At 35.7% G+C, this 17,005-nt stretch overlaps 1 protein-coding gene across 1 annotated transcript; it reads left to right on the forward strand.

Moving 5' to 3' along the window:
• The first annotated feature begins 13,264 nt into the window (after positions 1-13,264).
• Positions 13,265-16,471, forward strand: LOC121763954 (calcium uniporter protein 4, mitochondrial-like). The gene is made up of 2 exons (XM_042160045.1): positions 13,265-13,793; positions 15,934-16,471. The coding sequence occupies exons 1-2, from the start codon at positions 13,278-13,280 to the stop codon at positions 16,375-16,377; spliced, it is 960 nt and encodes a 319-aa protein (XP_042015979.1). The 5' UTR covers positions 13,265-13,277; the 3' UTR covers positions 16,378-16,471.
• The last annotated feature ends 534 nt before the right edge of the window (positions 16,472-17,005 follow it).

Consider the following 17,005-nt stretch of genomic DNA (forward strand, 5'->3'; position numbering starts at 1 on the left):
ATTAGCCTTGTGTTCCTTTTAAGCACTCTGCATCCCTTGCACCACTTCGTTGTTGGACTGCAACTCATTCCTCTTGTTTTGCTGTGAGGAATGTAGCTCCCCCATCATGTACTCGATTGACCTTCTTGGCTTGTTGGGGTTTTGGTACTGGTTGGATCCTGGCTGATGGTAAGAGTTATACTGGCTGTTAGGATTTTGCTGGTAATTCAGGTTGTTTGAGTGATAGGTAGGGTGGGGTTGATTTGGGTTAGGTGGTAGGAATTATACTGGTTAGAATGGTTCGGGCTGTCTTGGTGGGAATGGTGCGGAGGTTGGGGGTTTTGGTTCTGATGGTTTTGGTAGTTCCTCTGATGGGGTGGTACATACGGGGAACTCGAGTTTGGATTCTGCGGGAGTTGATTTAGGATTTTTGGCTGCTGGTTTCATCCTGGCTAATTGGATTGATGGTCTGGGTTTGCAGGTCCACGGTAGGGGTTCTGATTTTGTGTGGGGTTGTATTGGTTTTGACCTTGGTTTTGGTTTTAGTTTTAATCTCCCCATCGAAAATTTGGATGCTCCCTCCATGGTGCGTCTCGCTGCTTCTCTGGGTTCCAACTCCCATTAGGATTCCAGTGCCCAGCTACATTGAGTTGCGCCATGTTGTCCAGATCCTCAGGTTGATTATAGGTAGGATCCTAGCCTCTTGGCTCGGCAACTTGCCGGTTCTCAGTTGGGGAAGGTGGTGCATGCCTCTCTATTGTTGTTAAGAGCGCCTTCTCCATCTTATCCATGCGCGTTTCCAACTTATCCTCCTTCTCGGCCGACGAAGCGCTCGCCACTCCCTTTCTGCTGTAGCTGTCTCTTGGGCTATCGTAAGCCGTTTTTGCACTTAAAAGTTTTCCCAGGACTTTCTTGGCCTTACTGACTCTCAACTGAGGAAAACCTCCTCCGGCTGATGAGTTCGCCAGATCTTTGGTCTCCTTATTCATTCCTTCATAGAAGGTGTTATAGATCTCCACCTCAGACATGCGATGTTGGGACATGCGTCCAAAAGACTCATGTATCGCGCCTAGTAGTCGCTCAGGGACTCATCATAGTCTTGCCTGACGCACGATATCTCCTTTTTCAGTGCACTGGTCTTGGTTGATGGAAAGAATTGATCTAGAAATGCTAACTTGAAGTCGACCCAAGTTCTGATGGAGTTGGGTGGTATACGCATGAACCATGTGTTCGCTTCTCCCGTCAGAACGGACGGTAAGGCCTTCAACCTGTAATCATCTTCACTCGACCCTGTTGGCCGCTTCTGCGCCTTACAAATTTTACAGAATTCATGAAGGAACTCGTAAGGTCCTTCATAGCTCTTCCCAAGGTAGATGGGCAAAAATGCTATAACATGCGGCTTGACATCACATGCGGCCTGCCCTGGAATGACAACGATAGCCTGTGGGGCTCTCCTTCGGTATGTGCATTCAGTGACACAATCTCCAGATCATCTTCCATGTTTTCAGCATTCCTTGTTGGTCTTCCTTCGGACTTAATTGGTGATACCAGCTTCGCTTCCTCTATGGCATCCTTGTCCTCGTTGCTACTCGTGCCTTGGTCAAACATGGCTATCGACAGGCTAGAACGAGTGGTAATAAGTATCGATTCTCGCGGGAGTATTTTCGACCTCCACTGCTCAAAGATTGAGCTCCTTATCATCACCTGAAAAAACAAAAGAAAGGAAAATTTATGAACAATATATACGCCAAAGTATCACACACAAAAGCAAGTAAAACTGCCATCCATCTGCCATCCATCTCCGGCAACGGCGCCATTTGATAGAGCAAGTTTGTGCATGCTCGTGTATTCAACTGATCAGGAGGTGATTCCCAACCTCGTTGTGTCGCTGGCATAATGACCTAAAACCTGATATAAATAATTTCCTCAACCCACTTCTACTGGCTAGTATAGTGGGAGCAAGGGTCGAATCCCACAGATATGGATGATTGTGTCTTGTGATTGTTGTGATAATCTGAAAGGGTTTGGTTAGCTACCATGCTTGCGTTGAGGTTCTACCTAGACACAAACTAAAGGGTGGACCTATACTCTACTGACTAATAAGATGTTCTCATATCGGAATCAGGTTGGGTACATAAAAGGTGGGTTGGTACAACTCCGGTGCATGTGAAAAGTGAAAGTTTACTAAAAAGACGTAGACAGTGACAGAAACGGATCTCCGACTGAACTGGCTGATGAACTGCCAAATCAGCCAAAAGTCCGAGAAAAGTGGAAGGACAAAAGGTAAAGTAGCTGAAAAGTAAAAGTGGTCCACAAATCAGATGTGGATGTTGTCTTCTCCAACAAGTATGCACAAAATTCAGATAAAGACAGACTCCATGAATAACAATTCAAATCAACGCTTTCCACAAACTAAGATCCACAATTAAAAGTCAAAACACAAAGATTAACGACCGATAATCCCAGAGTTAAGCATACCGACTAACATGCAAGGTGGCGACAGATCTCATGCATTAAACTTCTGATTGAACGATTAACACTTGGAATCCTAGATAACAAACTCAGATCTAGCCTACTCAAACGAAATAAGACATCAGCACTAAGAAATTTCTTGCAAACTACTGGATCTAGCTACTCTAGACAGAATGAAACATGATTGCAACGAAAAGATGAATAAACGAAAACTTCCATATTATAGCATTTGGATCTCAACACGATATTTCAAAAACAACAAGAGAATTAAGTTTCAACAGCAGATCCAACGAGATAAAATGAAATACGAAGTTAAACTAAGAAAGCAAGTAAAGATTGTTTTGCCACTCGGGCGATGAAACAGTATTCTGGCGACTACAGCGGCTGGAGGAGTTGACGGTGAACTATCCCCGGTGGAATACCGAGGTCTTCAAGTGATCATGACTGGCAGCGAGGAATGAGAGGTGTGGAGCTAGCCTCCGCTTCGGAACTAGGACTTCCTAGAGCGGTTTCTAAGTGTGCCTTCTAAAATGAATTGTGTCCCCCTTCATTCTTCATGTGACCTTCTATATATAGGGTGGCTTGCCCTAAAATTAGGGTTGTTCTTCCTTATACATTGTCGCTTTTGCCCCCGTTAAGTAGTTGGTCGTCTACTAGCAATCCTCTTCTCTCCATCTCGAGCCTTTAGGCATGCATCCTGGTCAGGATTGCACCCTTCTGGCGTCCTTTTTCACTTGAGCCTTCCGATTCCTTTCCTACTAACTTGTACCCTTTCTTGCACACTTACGCAACTTTTCTTGCAGAATATGCACGTTAAGCTCATCATACTGACCAGTAACCAAGGCCTAGAGTACGACTTATCAAGTGGGTCCAACTACAAAAACTACAGAATCCATTCAGTGTTATACCACACCTGTGTTACAAGTTTATCTTTAGGTAGGAAAACTTTCGGACGGACATTGCAACCTTTCATGATAAGTAGCCAGAGGCTATCTTCTGCAAGGAACCGACTGAGTTACTTACTGTGACGACATATTCCACTACTCAGCCTACAATGTAAAAGACTTAGATTAATTTCAATTTCTTCTCTCTTATTTTATTCTTTCACCTAGTTTCTTTTTTCGTTACTCCACTTCTTTTAAAAATAATTACGAGAAATAATAGTGAAAGGCTAAAGTGGGAAATGGAAGATGGCCTTTCCTTAAAGCCATTTTCCCATTGTAATTGGAAAGATCATGTAAACTTTTATTTTATCTACTTCTAATTAATTATCGTAACATTCATTGTAATTGGAGTACTAAACAATTCCTTAAATTTAAACTTAGTTGCAAATTATATTTCCATTGACTTCCCGTCAAAATTGGAGGATTTACATCTAACTATATTACTCCTTCCGTCGCATCTCAACTGATTGACTATTTTCTATACATGTTTGAAGGAAATGATAATAAATAGTTAAAGTGGAACAAAAGTATAGTTGGAGAGAGAAAGTATAGATGAAGCTCTCTTATATATTATTTTCTCGTTTACTTTACTTTCTCTGCGCTTTAACTTTACTTTTTCTTTTACTTACTTTCTCTACACTTTAACTATCGTTCTGCACTTTATTAAAAGTGGAGTATCATTTTTTTAAAAAAACGACTAAAAAGAAATCAATCACGTAAATTGGAAAAGAGGGAATATATAATTATAGATAAAAAAAATACAAGTAGGACAAATAGAATAGAAGACTATAAAGGATATTATTTTCTAGATATATCCATCACCAATATAATCAATAGATCCATACCCTAGTCATATAGTCACTTATTGTTCCATGACCTCATTAACATCTTAATTAACCATTAGGATTGTCACTATCATTTATTTTTTTCAACCCCGCCTCCTGAACATTAATTTCCAGTTTTATTGTTAAAACCAAAATATTAGATACTCCATCCGTTCCATATATGATACATTTTTATTTTTAGTTTGTCCAATCAAGATGACACATTTCTATTTTATGGTAACTTTTTCTCTTCAATTAGTATACTCACTACTTTTTCTTTAATACTTACACCCTCTTTTTCCTCTCCAATTAATTACATTAAATAACAACTTCTAAAATCTCGTTTATGCTAAAAAAAATGTGTCATCATAACCGGGATAAAACTTGGAAGGAGTATGAATTTGATTTGATAAAAAGTTTAACCCATTTTTTTGTTGTAAACATGCATATACCGAAAGACACTACTTTTAAATTTATGTTTATTTGCTTAAAAAAACTTGTATTATTAAAATCTGAGTGGTTAAATTAGATCGCCTACTAGAATAATAGGAAAATGAAGTCAATTTCTCTAAAAAGTAGTAAGCTTACGTAATAATGATATTAAGTTAATTAAGATAGAATTAATAGTATATAAACATTCCTGTCCATTTATGTGCGCACGTAATTGAGGAAAGAAGAGAAGATTTGATTATGAAAGCAGTGGCGTGGCATTAGCATTAGCATTATAACATGAATTAATAAGTTACTACTACTAAAGATGGTGCGAATCAGAGTAAGAGTTTCCACCTATTAAAAGTAGGATATTTGAATACAAAATGATTGTGGAAACCATCGTCACCTCGCACTCGTATGTGTTTGGGTGTGAGAGAGTTGTTAATTTGAAATTAATAAAAATGGACTAAACTTTACTAATTCAATATCAAAATTGTAAACATAGCCCACCTTTAAAAATTTCATATACTTTCACTTTAACAATTATTTAACATTTCATGAAAGTTACACAAATACCTTGAACTTACATTTATGGGCTCAAACTATAGCATGTAATGTTAGCATATTTTATGTATTTATTTAAAAGTTTGACCATTTTTACAATTTTCATGGAAGTCAAAGCATTTTTATGCAATTTAAACGTTGGGTTATTTGTATAATTATCATTGAGTGTGGGTATTTTTGCAACTTTAATTGAAGTTAAGAACCTTTTTTCATTTTTTATGCGTTGATTATTTTTGCAAATAACTCCAAAATTCAAACTGTCCCTAAAATCGGATGCAGCTTTCTCCCTTGAATAGAATATAGATTTGTACCTCTAATCCAAACATAAAACAAAATTAGAATGTGGTATGACATAAATTCTGTGTTACATACTTGATGAATCGTGTGATACTATATACCACACACTTTTTTAAATCATACACATTATATTCTTATCCAACTAGAATGAGATCCCACTAAGAAATCATCAGATCCTAGTTAAGGAATAAAAGATTTTAAAGATTATATGATTCGAGAGTTCATGGTATATGTAGAATGCATATAGTATTTATTAATTATAGGAGTATATGACAGTTGAAGGCTTACGTCATAATTTATTCTCTGTTATTTGACACTATATATTCTAAGACACTTTAAATTTAGATATATAAGAGTATCGTTTATTATTCCAGTTGCAAACTAATAATTTCAGATTAGCACACAAATTGTAAATTGCGTCGTCAAATTTAGCCTTATAGGAACAACAAGGGAGGATTATAATAATTGCATACTATGAAATTTTTATTTTTGGTGGTTCCAATTTAAGTGATTGATTTTTCTTTTTAGTATAAAAAGCAATATTTTACTCTTTCTGATTTTATAGTGTGAGAGTTTATGTACTCCATATGAGTTGATCCAACTCTATGTCTCGGCACAGTGCACTATGTCACTAGGATCATCCTCATGTTAAAAATTGGTTTAACTCGACTCTTGAAGTCAACTCAGACTAAAGTGAGAGATTTAAAAAAAAGGAATTAAACTTTCTGCTTTTTCAAACTTTGGAATTAAATTTGTTCAACTTTGAATATATGGATTGATCCTATATTCTTGAAGGTCAACTAATTTAATCTCAACGGTTCGATAAGAAAATGCTAATGTTCATGTTCTATGTTGTCTTATGGTCTATTTGAGATCTAAGAAACAAGGTCGTATTTCATGATTGTAAACATAATTGGATATTTGAGAAGAAAAGACTCTTATAACATCTCGGTTTGTGGATATGTGGGTGGTGCCCAAAGTTTCCATTCTCTCCTAAACAAGTATTGGGTAACCTCAACAACATTAGAGGGTGGTTGGAAGGAACCAAAGAGTGCACTGAAAGGGAACCTTATTTAATACTCCCTCCGTCTGTGAATAGGAGTCCCGTTTTTCTATTTTAGTCCGTCCGTGAATAGGAGTCCCGGTTCACTTTTACCATAAATGGTAATTGGGTCCCACATTCCAGTAACTCATTACACTCACATTTAATTTAAAACTAATATATACAAGTGGGGCTCATATTCCACTAACTCTTTTCCACCCACTTTTCTTAACATTTCTTAAAACCCGTGCTGCCAAGGAATGAGACTCCTAATGGCGGACGGAGGGAGTACTTCATCTGTCTTATGTTACTCGCACTTTTCTATTTCGGCTCGTCCCAAACTATTTAAAGAATTTCTATTTTAAATAAGAATTAGGACATTTAATTAATATATTGGAGTTAATTAAGTGTTTTCTTATAATTCTAAATTTACTACCTAGAATGAAAAGTGCTAGTAACAAGGAACGAAGGGAGTACTAAAGTGGAGTGTACACAGAGTGCTAGTCTATGAATTTATGATGACCATATGTGGCTAGCTTTCTTGCTAATCCTTGCTTGCTGGATATGTTTTACTATTGTGATTATTTAGATTCTTTCCCTTTCTCTACTTCTTGCGGTTGTAGTGTTTGAGCTTGTGTAAGGTTAGGCCAAGGGCGACTTTTTTGCTTTCATCTTTCTTAGCTTGGTGTTCTTGGTGCTCAAAGTATTTTTTTTTTATTAGTTGTTTTGTTTTCTTTGACTTGTTTTATGACTCTCTGCTCATTTTCTGTAGATGGTTTGAGCGTTTTGGTGCATTTGTTATACTTATTGAAAAAAAAAATCTATTTAAATTTACTAATTCAAAAACTAAAAAGATTAATATAAATACCTTAGTCATTCTTTATATTATTCTTTGATCATTTGACTCATTCTTTATATTATTCTTTGATTTTAAGTCAAATGTTACTTAGTTGGTTCCACATGATATGTTAGGTATGTTCAATGAATGAGACTATATTTAAATTTTTGTGAACTGAAAAGAAACATTGAAACGTGCCTCTAGTTATAATACTAGGTAGAAGAAAATAATATTTTTTCATGACTAGATGAATATAAATTTAAAGGTCACGTCACAATAAATTTAAACCTGAAATTTTTAGCCTCAAACATTATCACTCAGTCATTTAAAAACTCACACATTCTAGAAGAAAAACATTTTTGTTTATATTTTTGGAGGGGACAGCAACATTATTTAGTTGTAAGATTCCAAGATTATGTAAGGGAGAGGGAATTATAGAATCCCAACCAAATTGGAAAGTGGAATCACACATCAGGGTTAAGGACATCAGATTCCATATGGTTGAGGTTGGAGGATTCTCAAACGTTAGTGGGATGTCTACAATACCCATTTGATCCCATTGCGTGTATTCCTCAATTACTACCAAATTATTACCAGAATTTTCATGTCCATCTGCTAGGTCACTTGAGACACCTTGTCAATTGCCTAGCTAATTAGCTATCTTCTTTTCCGGTTCACTCATGACCACTAAATAATTATTGTCCCATTATACTTGAGTCGAATTCATTTTCGAGTCATCCTACGACCAGGGACGGACGCAGAAATATATAACGATAAGGGCTGTGATTTTAAAATTTTGTTTTAAAGTATATTTTTTAGTATTTTATATTATTTATAAGGGCTTTTACATAATAATTTGTCTTAAGTTTCGATAAATTATAAAAATTTATAAATGAAAAAAAACTTAAAATTCAATTTCATTAGAGCATCCCCGTCCGTGTTCTTGCCAACGGGCACGGATGCGGGCCCGAACCCACGTTTAGAGCATCCACATCCGTGCTCTTGCCAACGAGCACGGATGTGGGCCCGGACCCACTTTTACTCCCTGCTCTTAGGCAAGAGCACAACACCCACATCAGTGCTCTTCCGCAAGAACATGCTCAAGGGTCCCACCATTCTATTATTCAATTTAAATAAAAACATTTCAACAATATTAAAATGCATTAAAAATAACCGAAATAATATTACAAATTATAAAAAAATTAAAAATTACATAATTAAAACTCTAAAAATTAAAATTTTCTTCATTAAAGTCTTAAAAATTAAAAATTACATAATTTAAATCCTAAAAATTAAAAATTACATAATTAAATTCATAAAATTAAAAAAATCCACTACTCGTGGCCGAAATTTGCCCAAATGGATGATGAATGTGTGTAATTATAGATGATTTTGGTATTAAATTTTTTTAAAAATTTTCAAAAAATTGGTAATAAAATCTGTATATTTTTGGGAATCCAAAAATATATATATTTTTAATTTTTGGTATTATTTTCATTTTTTTTTAAAAAAAAATGCCAACGGCCAATAGAAACGCGTCTCGCCCTGCTCGCTGGCACGGACGTGCTCTTAGCTAAGAGCAGCGCCGTGCCAGCGGCAAGAGCGCAGCGGCGGACAGCGGTGCCGTTTCGCTGGTACGGACGGACGGACAGCGGTGTGCTCTCCGGTGTGGATGCTCTTACTCCCCGTCCTTAGGCAAGAGCACAACACTCACATCCGTGCTCTTCCGCAAGGACAAGCTCAAGGGTCCCACCATTCTATTATTCAATTTAAATAAAAATATTTCCACAAAATTAAAATGCATTAAAAATATCTGGAATACTATTACAAATTACAAAAAAATTAAAAATTACATAATTAAAATCCTAAAAATTAAAAAGTACATAATTAAAATCCTAAAAATTAAAAATTATATAATTAAATTCATAAAATTAAAAAAACCCACTACTTGTGGCCGAATTTGGCCCAAATGGATGATGAATGTGTGTATTTATAGATGATTTTGGATTAAATTTTTTAAAAAATTTCAAAAAAATGGTAATAAAATCTGTATATTTTTGGGAATCTGAAAATATATTTTTTTTAATTTTTGGTATTATTTTTTATTTTAAAAAAACAAAATGCCAACGGCCAATAGAAACGTGTCATGTCGCCCTGCTCAGCGGCACGGACGTGCTCTATGTATCGAGCAGAGCCGTGCTAGCGGCAAGAGTGCCGCGGTGGACAGGGGTGTGCCGTGCCAGCGGCAAGGACGGACGGACATGCCGCTGCGGATGCTCTTAAGGGCTTTAGCCCTACCCATTTTATACTAAAATTCAATTTTATTAAGGGCTTTAGCCTTACCTATTTTATACATGGGTCTGCCCCTGCCTACTACAGTTGAGTTTTTTTGATTTTAATAAAAACCAAACACATTTATTACTCTTGCTTTATTTACTTTTCATATCTTTATTTTATTCTTTTTCTTATTTTACTCTTTTCATTTAATTCACTTAATACTATTTTTAAAAATCTCAATATACAATAGAAATGTCACAATTATTGTAAAGCACTACAACAAAACGGGAATTAGTGACGGACACTGAAATTTCATGAATTAATGACGGAAAATGAATGAAAAAAGTCAGTCACTAATTCGTGACAGAGTATTCTGTCGCTAATCTGAACTTACCAAGGCAGCTGCATACCATTTCCGTCATTGTAATTTTAGTGACGGACGAATATGTCACTAATATTTTTTAGAGACAAAAATTTTAATGACGGATCTGCTTATACGTACTTGTCATTAAAATTCTTGTCTCTAAAAAATATTAGTGACGGATTCGTCCGTCACTAAAATTACGATGACGGAAATGAAATGCATCTGCCTTGGTAAGTTCAGATTAGTGACAGAATATTCTGTCACGAATTAGTGGTTGACGTTTTTCATTCATTTTCCATTATTAATTCTTGAAATTCCAGTGTCCGTCACTAATTCAAATCCGTCACTAAAATTACAATGACGGAAATGAAATGCAGCTGCCTTGGTAAGTTCAGATTAGTGACAGAATATTCGGTCACGAATTAGTGATTGACGTTTTTCATTCATTTTCCATCATTAATTCTTGAAATTTCAGTGTCCGTCACTGATTCTCGTTTTTTTAGTGAAGAGGGACGTTAAAATTGATGTTAGTTCCATATGAATAGTTGTAGCTAGGTTTCTTTTTCTTTTTTTTATTTTTCTTTAGAAAAAAAGATTAAATAGGGGGGGGGGGGGGGGTGGCGCAGCAAGTCTAGGCAGCCCAAAAAATTAAAATGAAACAGTATTATAAGATAAAGCTTGAAGTAACTTCAATATATGAAAATTATTATTTTTGTCACTTTGGATATGGTGAATAACTTTCTTTTAGTCATAAATTTGTAAACATAAATTAACCAAAATAGATTAAAAATGCTCTTAGTCGTGCGACAATATAAATTTGTATTGTCAATTTCTATTGATATTTTCTTAACAAGTAAAGTTTAATATTAAGATATTTCCACAAACATATTAAAACCCTTCTTCTACTGACATATATCCATGTCTAGTATTTTTTTTCTTTCTTACATAATTGCTTTAATTACAATTTCGGAAGCAAACAATCCACAAAGAACAATTGGAAGATGTAGAACTTTTCTCCCGGTCTGTTAGGAGTTTTGTATACTAGAATTACCTTTTAAGTGATTGAATATTGTAAAAAATCTTTATTTTATCTTCTAAGGAATAAAATATATTATTTTATTATATGGTGTTATGTTTTTATTTTTTATGGTTGTTTTTACATATTTAAATGTATAAGAAATAAAACAAGTCCAAGTTTTTATTTTAGTAGATCGGTTGTGGGCGTTGTCCACTTTAAGGTAACACGGTCAATTCTTAACAAAGGAAAACCAGTATTTCACAACTCAGATATGCTTTGACTACCTATCGTGAAATGTTGCAATGTCAGTCCACATTTTTTGAAGTCTTACTGAAATAAGATAACATTGGTATGATAAAAGACTGAATGGATCTAACAGCAAGACATGTATTTATGCTATCAACTAAAAGACAAGGTTCTAATAAACTACCATTTCTTAATCAATATATGTAGCCTTGAGCATACATTACTGATTGTGGATTACTTTGACTTATCAAATGGTGCGAGTTTTTCGAAACCTAATAATCCTGATATCTTGGGTAGTGGTAATAATAACTAGTGGTGCTAGGATTGCTATTATGTTGAATCGCGCGTCTGTTGAGTCTGGTTTGATAATGTCCTCAAGATAAGCTCGAAACAAAGTTTTATTATTCGGAACTTAGCTAGTTGGAATTTTTATTCCATGAATATATATTTAGCGTGAGAAATAACTATTTAAATGAGGAAACTTGAATTCCTTGTAATTTCGAATTTGGATGGGTAAATCAATATTATTAGTGCAGTGACTGATAATATTATTCCAATTAGAGCTTAAACTAAATTGTGGTTTCAATTTAATTAGATAAAAGCCAATTAGGGGTGACATGCATCCAAACTTCCATGGACCCTTGACTGAGGCCAATACATATCTTAATATAAATAGTAGAATAAATGAGAGAGAGAACACACAATATACTCCAAAATTTCCGTCTCTCTCTAGAAGGCGGCGCCGATTTTAGCTTCTCATACTCTGCGTGGGAGTTATGTCTTCTTTATTAAAGTCCCATATATTTTGATAAGATCATCCCACCCTGATATCGAAATATAGTTCGGGAACCAGTCAGAAGAACCGTGGTCTAGTATCAAAGATCATCACGTAGAGAAGTAGCGAGCTATCCACGATTCTTTGGAAAATCAAGAAGGTACTCCCTTTGTTCCAAGGTAGTTGAATCATTTCATATTTTGCACTCGTTTTGTGAAAATGATACTCCATCCGTCCCTTAATTTAGTTAATTTTTTTCATTTCCGATCGTTCCACAAAATTTGTCACATTTCACTTTTTAACATTTTTGGTAGTGGACCCCATATTCCACTAACTCATTCCAACTCACATTTTTTTCTTATAAAACTAATATATAAAAATAGGCTCACTCTTCACCAACCTTTTCAACTCACTTTCCATTAAATTTCTTAAAACTCGTGACTGGTCAACGTGCAATAAAATGTACGGGACATTTTCTACTCCTACCATTTTTGGTAGTGGACCTCATATTCCACTAACTCATTCCGACTCACATTTTTTATAAAACTAATATATAAAAGTAGGCTCACTCTCCACCAACTTTTTCACCTACCTTTCTATTAAATTTCTTAAAACTTGTGCTCTGTCAAAGTGCGATAAAATTTAAGAAACGAAGAGAGTAATAAATAGTTAAAGTGAAGAAAGTGTAAAGTAACTATACTCCCCCTTCGCTTTATTTTATGTATATTTTATCAATTTTAAACCTATAAAGTCTTTTTTTTAGGGGAGAGTGTGATAATTAGAAAGAGAATACTTCCTCCGTTCCTGTAAATTTTTCACTTATTTCCATCTTTGCTCGTCCCTTCAAATTTGTCGTATTTCGTTTTTACTATTTTAAGTAGTCTGATTCATATTCCACTAACTCATTCTCATTTACATTTATTTTAAAATTAATATATAAAATAGGATCAACGTTCCATTAATTTTTCAAACTTAATTTTTATTATATTTTTTAAAATTCGTGCTAGATCAAAATGGTACGCAGAGGGATTGAGGGAGTATCACGATGTTCACCCCCACTAGGATTTACATGCTTAGATGCAAAGATTCTAGGCATATTGATTGAATCAAAATATCAAATGTGTCCCTCCTCCAACCTTGGAGCACTATAAATATTCACACCATCGGAGATCCTCCTTCGCAAATCACAACATCCTCTCTCCAAAATGGCGCTTCGCCGATCACTTTCGAAGCGCCTCTTCTCCGCCACCGCCCCTCCACCCCCGTCTCCGACCCTCGTCCACTCTCCTCGGCCCTCCCCGGCCCACCGCCACCGCTCCCCTACCTTCTTCCGCCGTTTCCTCCAGCGCCGCGCGCTGAACAACCACTCCGCCCTCCCCTCTTTCCTGTCGCTCCCCGTCGGCGATAAGCTCAGGGAGAAGCTCAAGCCGATGAGCGTCGCAGGATACCAGCTCCCCTGTCTTGAAGCCGGCGAGGTGGAGGAGGGAGGAGTCTGCGTGAGCGCGGCAGACGCGAAGAGGGTGATGAGGCTCGTGAAAATGGAAGGTGTTAGAGAGAGGCTGAGGAATATTCCGGCGAGTACGGTTCCGTACAGTGAGTTTTTGAGGATATGCGTTGAGGCGTGCGGCTGCGGACAAATGGGTGCCGAGTTCGCTAAGGCATTGGATGACTCCGGGAACGTCATCGTTTTGGGTGCTCTTGTTTTTCTCCACCCCGATCAGGTATATTATCTGGTCCATTTGAGGATGCACGGTTTTACAGATAAAATAGTACTCCCTCCGTCCTACCACAAGCGATCAACTTTCTATTTTGAGTTGTCCCACTACAAGTGATCAATTTCATTTTTAACAAAAAAACAAAACTTCAACTCACTCTTACTTTATTCCATATCTCTTACTTTTATTTCATCTCTCTTACTTTATTCTCTTTATCTCTTACTTTTCCCTCTCTCAGACTTTATTCTCTTCACTTTAATTCAATATATATCATTTTCTTAAATCTCGTGCCGAAAAGAACTTCATCACTTGTGGTGGGACGGAGGGAGTAATAAAATACTACTCCATCTGTTCCATAGTAATAGAGTCATTTTGCAATTTTGGTATGTTCCATAGTAATAGAGTCATTTTCTTTTTTAATAAAGTAAACACATTTCTCCACACCTACTTTACTCTCTTTTACTTTCTCTTCACCTCTCTACATTTTTCATTTTCCACTTTATTCCCCCTTTACTTAACTCACATAACACAATTTTCTTAATCTACGTGTCAAAAAGAAACGCATTCATTACTATGGAATGAATGGAGTATATTTTAGGATTAATATGCAAAATTATTTTAGTTGGAGGTGTTGATTATGATAAATTATTACTCCATCGGTAACTCAACTTTTGTTTGTACTTATTTTGAAAAAAAAATCGTAATAAATAGTTAAAGTGGATATATAGTGAAGTAAAAACTACATTATTCTCGCTTTTACTTCACTATATATCCACTTTAACTATTTATTATGATTTTTTTCAAAATAAGTACAAACAAAAGTGACTCAACTTAGCTGAGACCGAGGGAGTACATTATTATCCATTTATGAGATTCAATCTTATAATAAAAAGACTACATATTTAATTCCGAAATATAATTTTGATCCGAAGAGTGTAGATTAAATAACTCCTATATCTTTGTGTGTTTATTAATAAGTCGGATATGGAGCTTAATTCATAAAACGCTTCGTTTTTTTATTATTAACAAGTAGAAATGATTATTAATAATCTTTAATATTTAGAATACGAGTAGGACGAGGTGAATTTTGTCTTTTTGCCCAGATTTATAGGATCTTACATAAGAGAGAGGTTTGTTCTGTCAATTTCCCCGACAGACAAAGTTTTCCAATGCATGAATCATACCATTATAAATATAGAATAATATCATGTGAAAATTTAGCTTTTTGATACCTACAATTTCATCAATAACATCAAAATTTGTCATACATTTTTTATATTTTTTCTTTTTTTGTTATTATAAAATAATATACTCACTAGCAAGTGGACCCAACATTCCACTAACTTACTACACTCACATTTTACCATAAAATCAATATATAAAAGTAGGACTCACATTCCACTGACTTTTTCTACCACTTTCTTATACAAAGTTAAATAATTTTTTTAAAACCTGAGCCAATAAAAAGTGAGCCATTTATTCATGAAAAGAGGGAGGGAGTAGGGCTGGCAATTTTCGACACGACACGATAATCTGACACGAATCCGCACGAAATTATTGGGTTGGGGTCAAGTCTTATTGGATCCGTGTCCTTATCGGGTTGACCCATTAAGAACCCGATAATTTCGGGTTGGGTTCGGGTCGGATGCGGGTCGGATACGGGTAACCCATTAAGAAATAATATTATTATTTTTATTATTATTTAAAAATATATATATTACTTTAATTTTTTTATTTCTTATAAATTAAGTTTAAATAGTATAAAACGAATTTTAATTGTGTAAAGTAGGTTTAAAATTAAGTTTAATCGTGTAATATTAGGTTTTAATCGTGTAATATCAGGTTCGGGTTGTTATCGTGTCGTGTCAACCCATATTATATCGTGTCGATAATGGGTTCGTGTCGGGTGCGGGTCGTGTTCGGATTTGAAGGTAGCAGGTCGGGTTCGTATTCGGATTTACAGTCTCCTTAACAGGTCGGGTTCAGGTTAGGCCTTATTGGGTTGGGTCATTATCAGGTTGACCCGATAACGACCCAATCCGCACGATTTGCCAGCCCTAGGAGGGAGTAATAATTTAATTTAATAAAACATTAAATTAATGAGCATTATATAGATGTATATTTATGTGTATTCTTTGATTTATAGGTGGCAAAATCAATGGAGACACTAATATCGGAAGCATTTGGGATGTCGAACGAGCCGAGAAGGAGAGAATTGACAAAGCTGGAGCAGCAAAAGGGCGTCATCGACGAAAAAGCCCGATCTCTCGTGCGACGTGAACTCTACTGTGGGCTGGGCTTCGTGGGCCTCCAAACATTGGGCTTCATGAGGCTAACGTTTTGGGAGTTGAGTTGGGATGTGATGGAGCCCATTTGCTTCTTTGTGACATCCCTCCATTTTGCATTAGCCTATGCCTTCTTTTTGAGGACATCCAAAGAGCCCTCTTTTGAAGGCTACTTCCAAACCAGGTTTAGAGTTAAACAAGAGAAGCTCTTCAGCCTCCACAACTTTGATGTCCACAGGTATAATAAGCTTTCTCAGGCTTTTTACCCTTATCGATACAACCACAGCTCATGGAAATGTAAGTAGATGTTAGGGAGGGGTGTGCATGTGGAAAGGATGAACTCTTCATTATGTAATTAGCATTATACATATTTACCCTTTAATATTATATACGCTATAATATATCTGCAAGAGGATTTTTCTCTCCAAACACACTCTCTCTCCTTCCACTCTCCCATCTCTCACTGTCTTCCAAATAGATACTCCATGAACGTGTGATATTTTTGGCTCTCTTCCACATTATTTCATCTTTTTCTTTCATGCATATAAAATATCCTAAAAATAAAAAAAATTGATTATGATAATAAATGAAAATTCAAAATGAATACAATCAGGTGCAGAAACAGTAGACGGTGTGTTGCATCTTTTTTCTATTATCAGAGTAATAACCACAAGACGAACTCCAATCGATCACCACCTCCATGATTTGATGCAACTTAACCCAAAATCAAAGATACAAATCGATAGAACAAATGAATAGAAACTGCATTGATGATGAGAGTTACACAAATGGAAACTTCAAATGTAAATGGAAACAAAAGATACAATGATAAGATGAACACGATACATATTCAACGGAGAATCACCGGATCACCGGATTCTCACGATGACCACAGCTCGCAAGCTCACACAATTTTCATGAATGAAATGAACA

This window comes from Salvia splendens, chromosome 14, assembly GCF_004379255.2.
Source record: "Salvia splendens isolate huo1 chromosome 14, SspV2, whole genome shotgun sequence".
In the NCBI taxonomy this organism is placed as follows: Eukaryota; Viridiplantae; Streptophyta; class Magnoliopsida; order Lamiales; family Lamiaceae; genus Salvia; species Salvia splendens.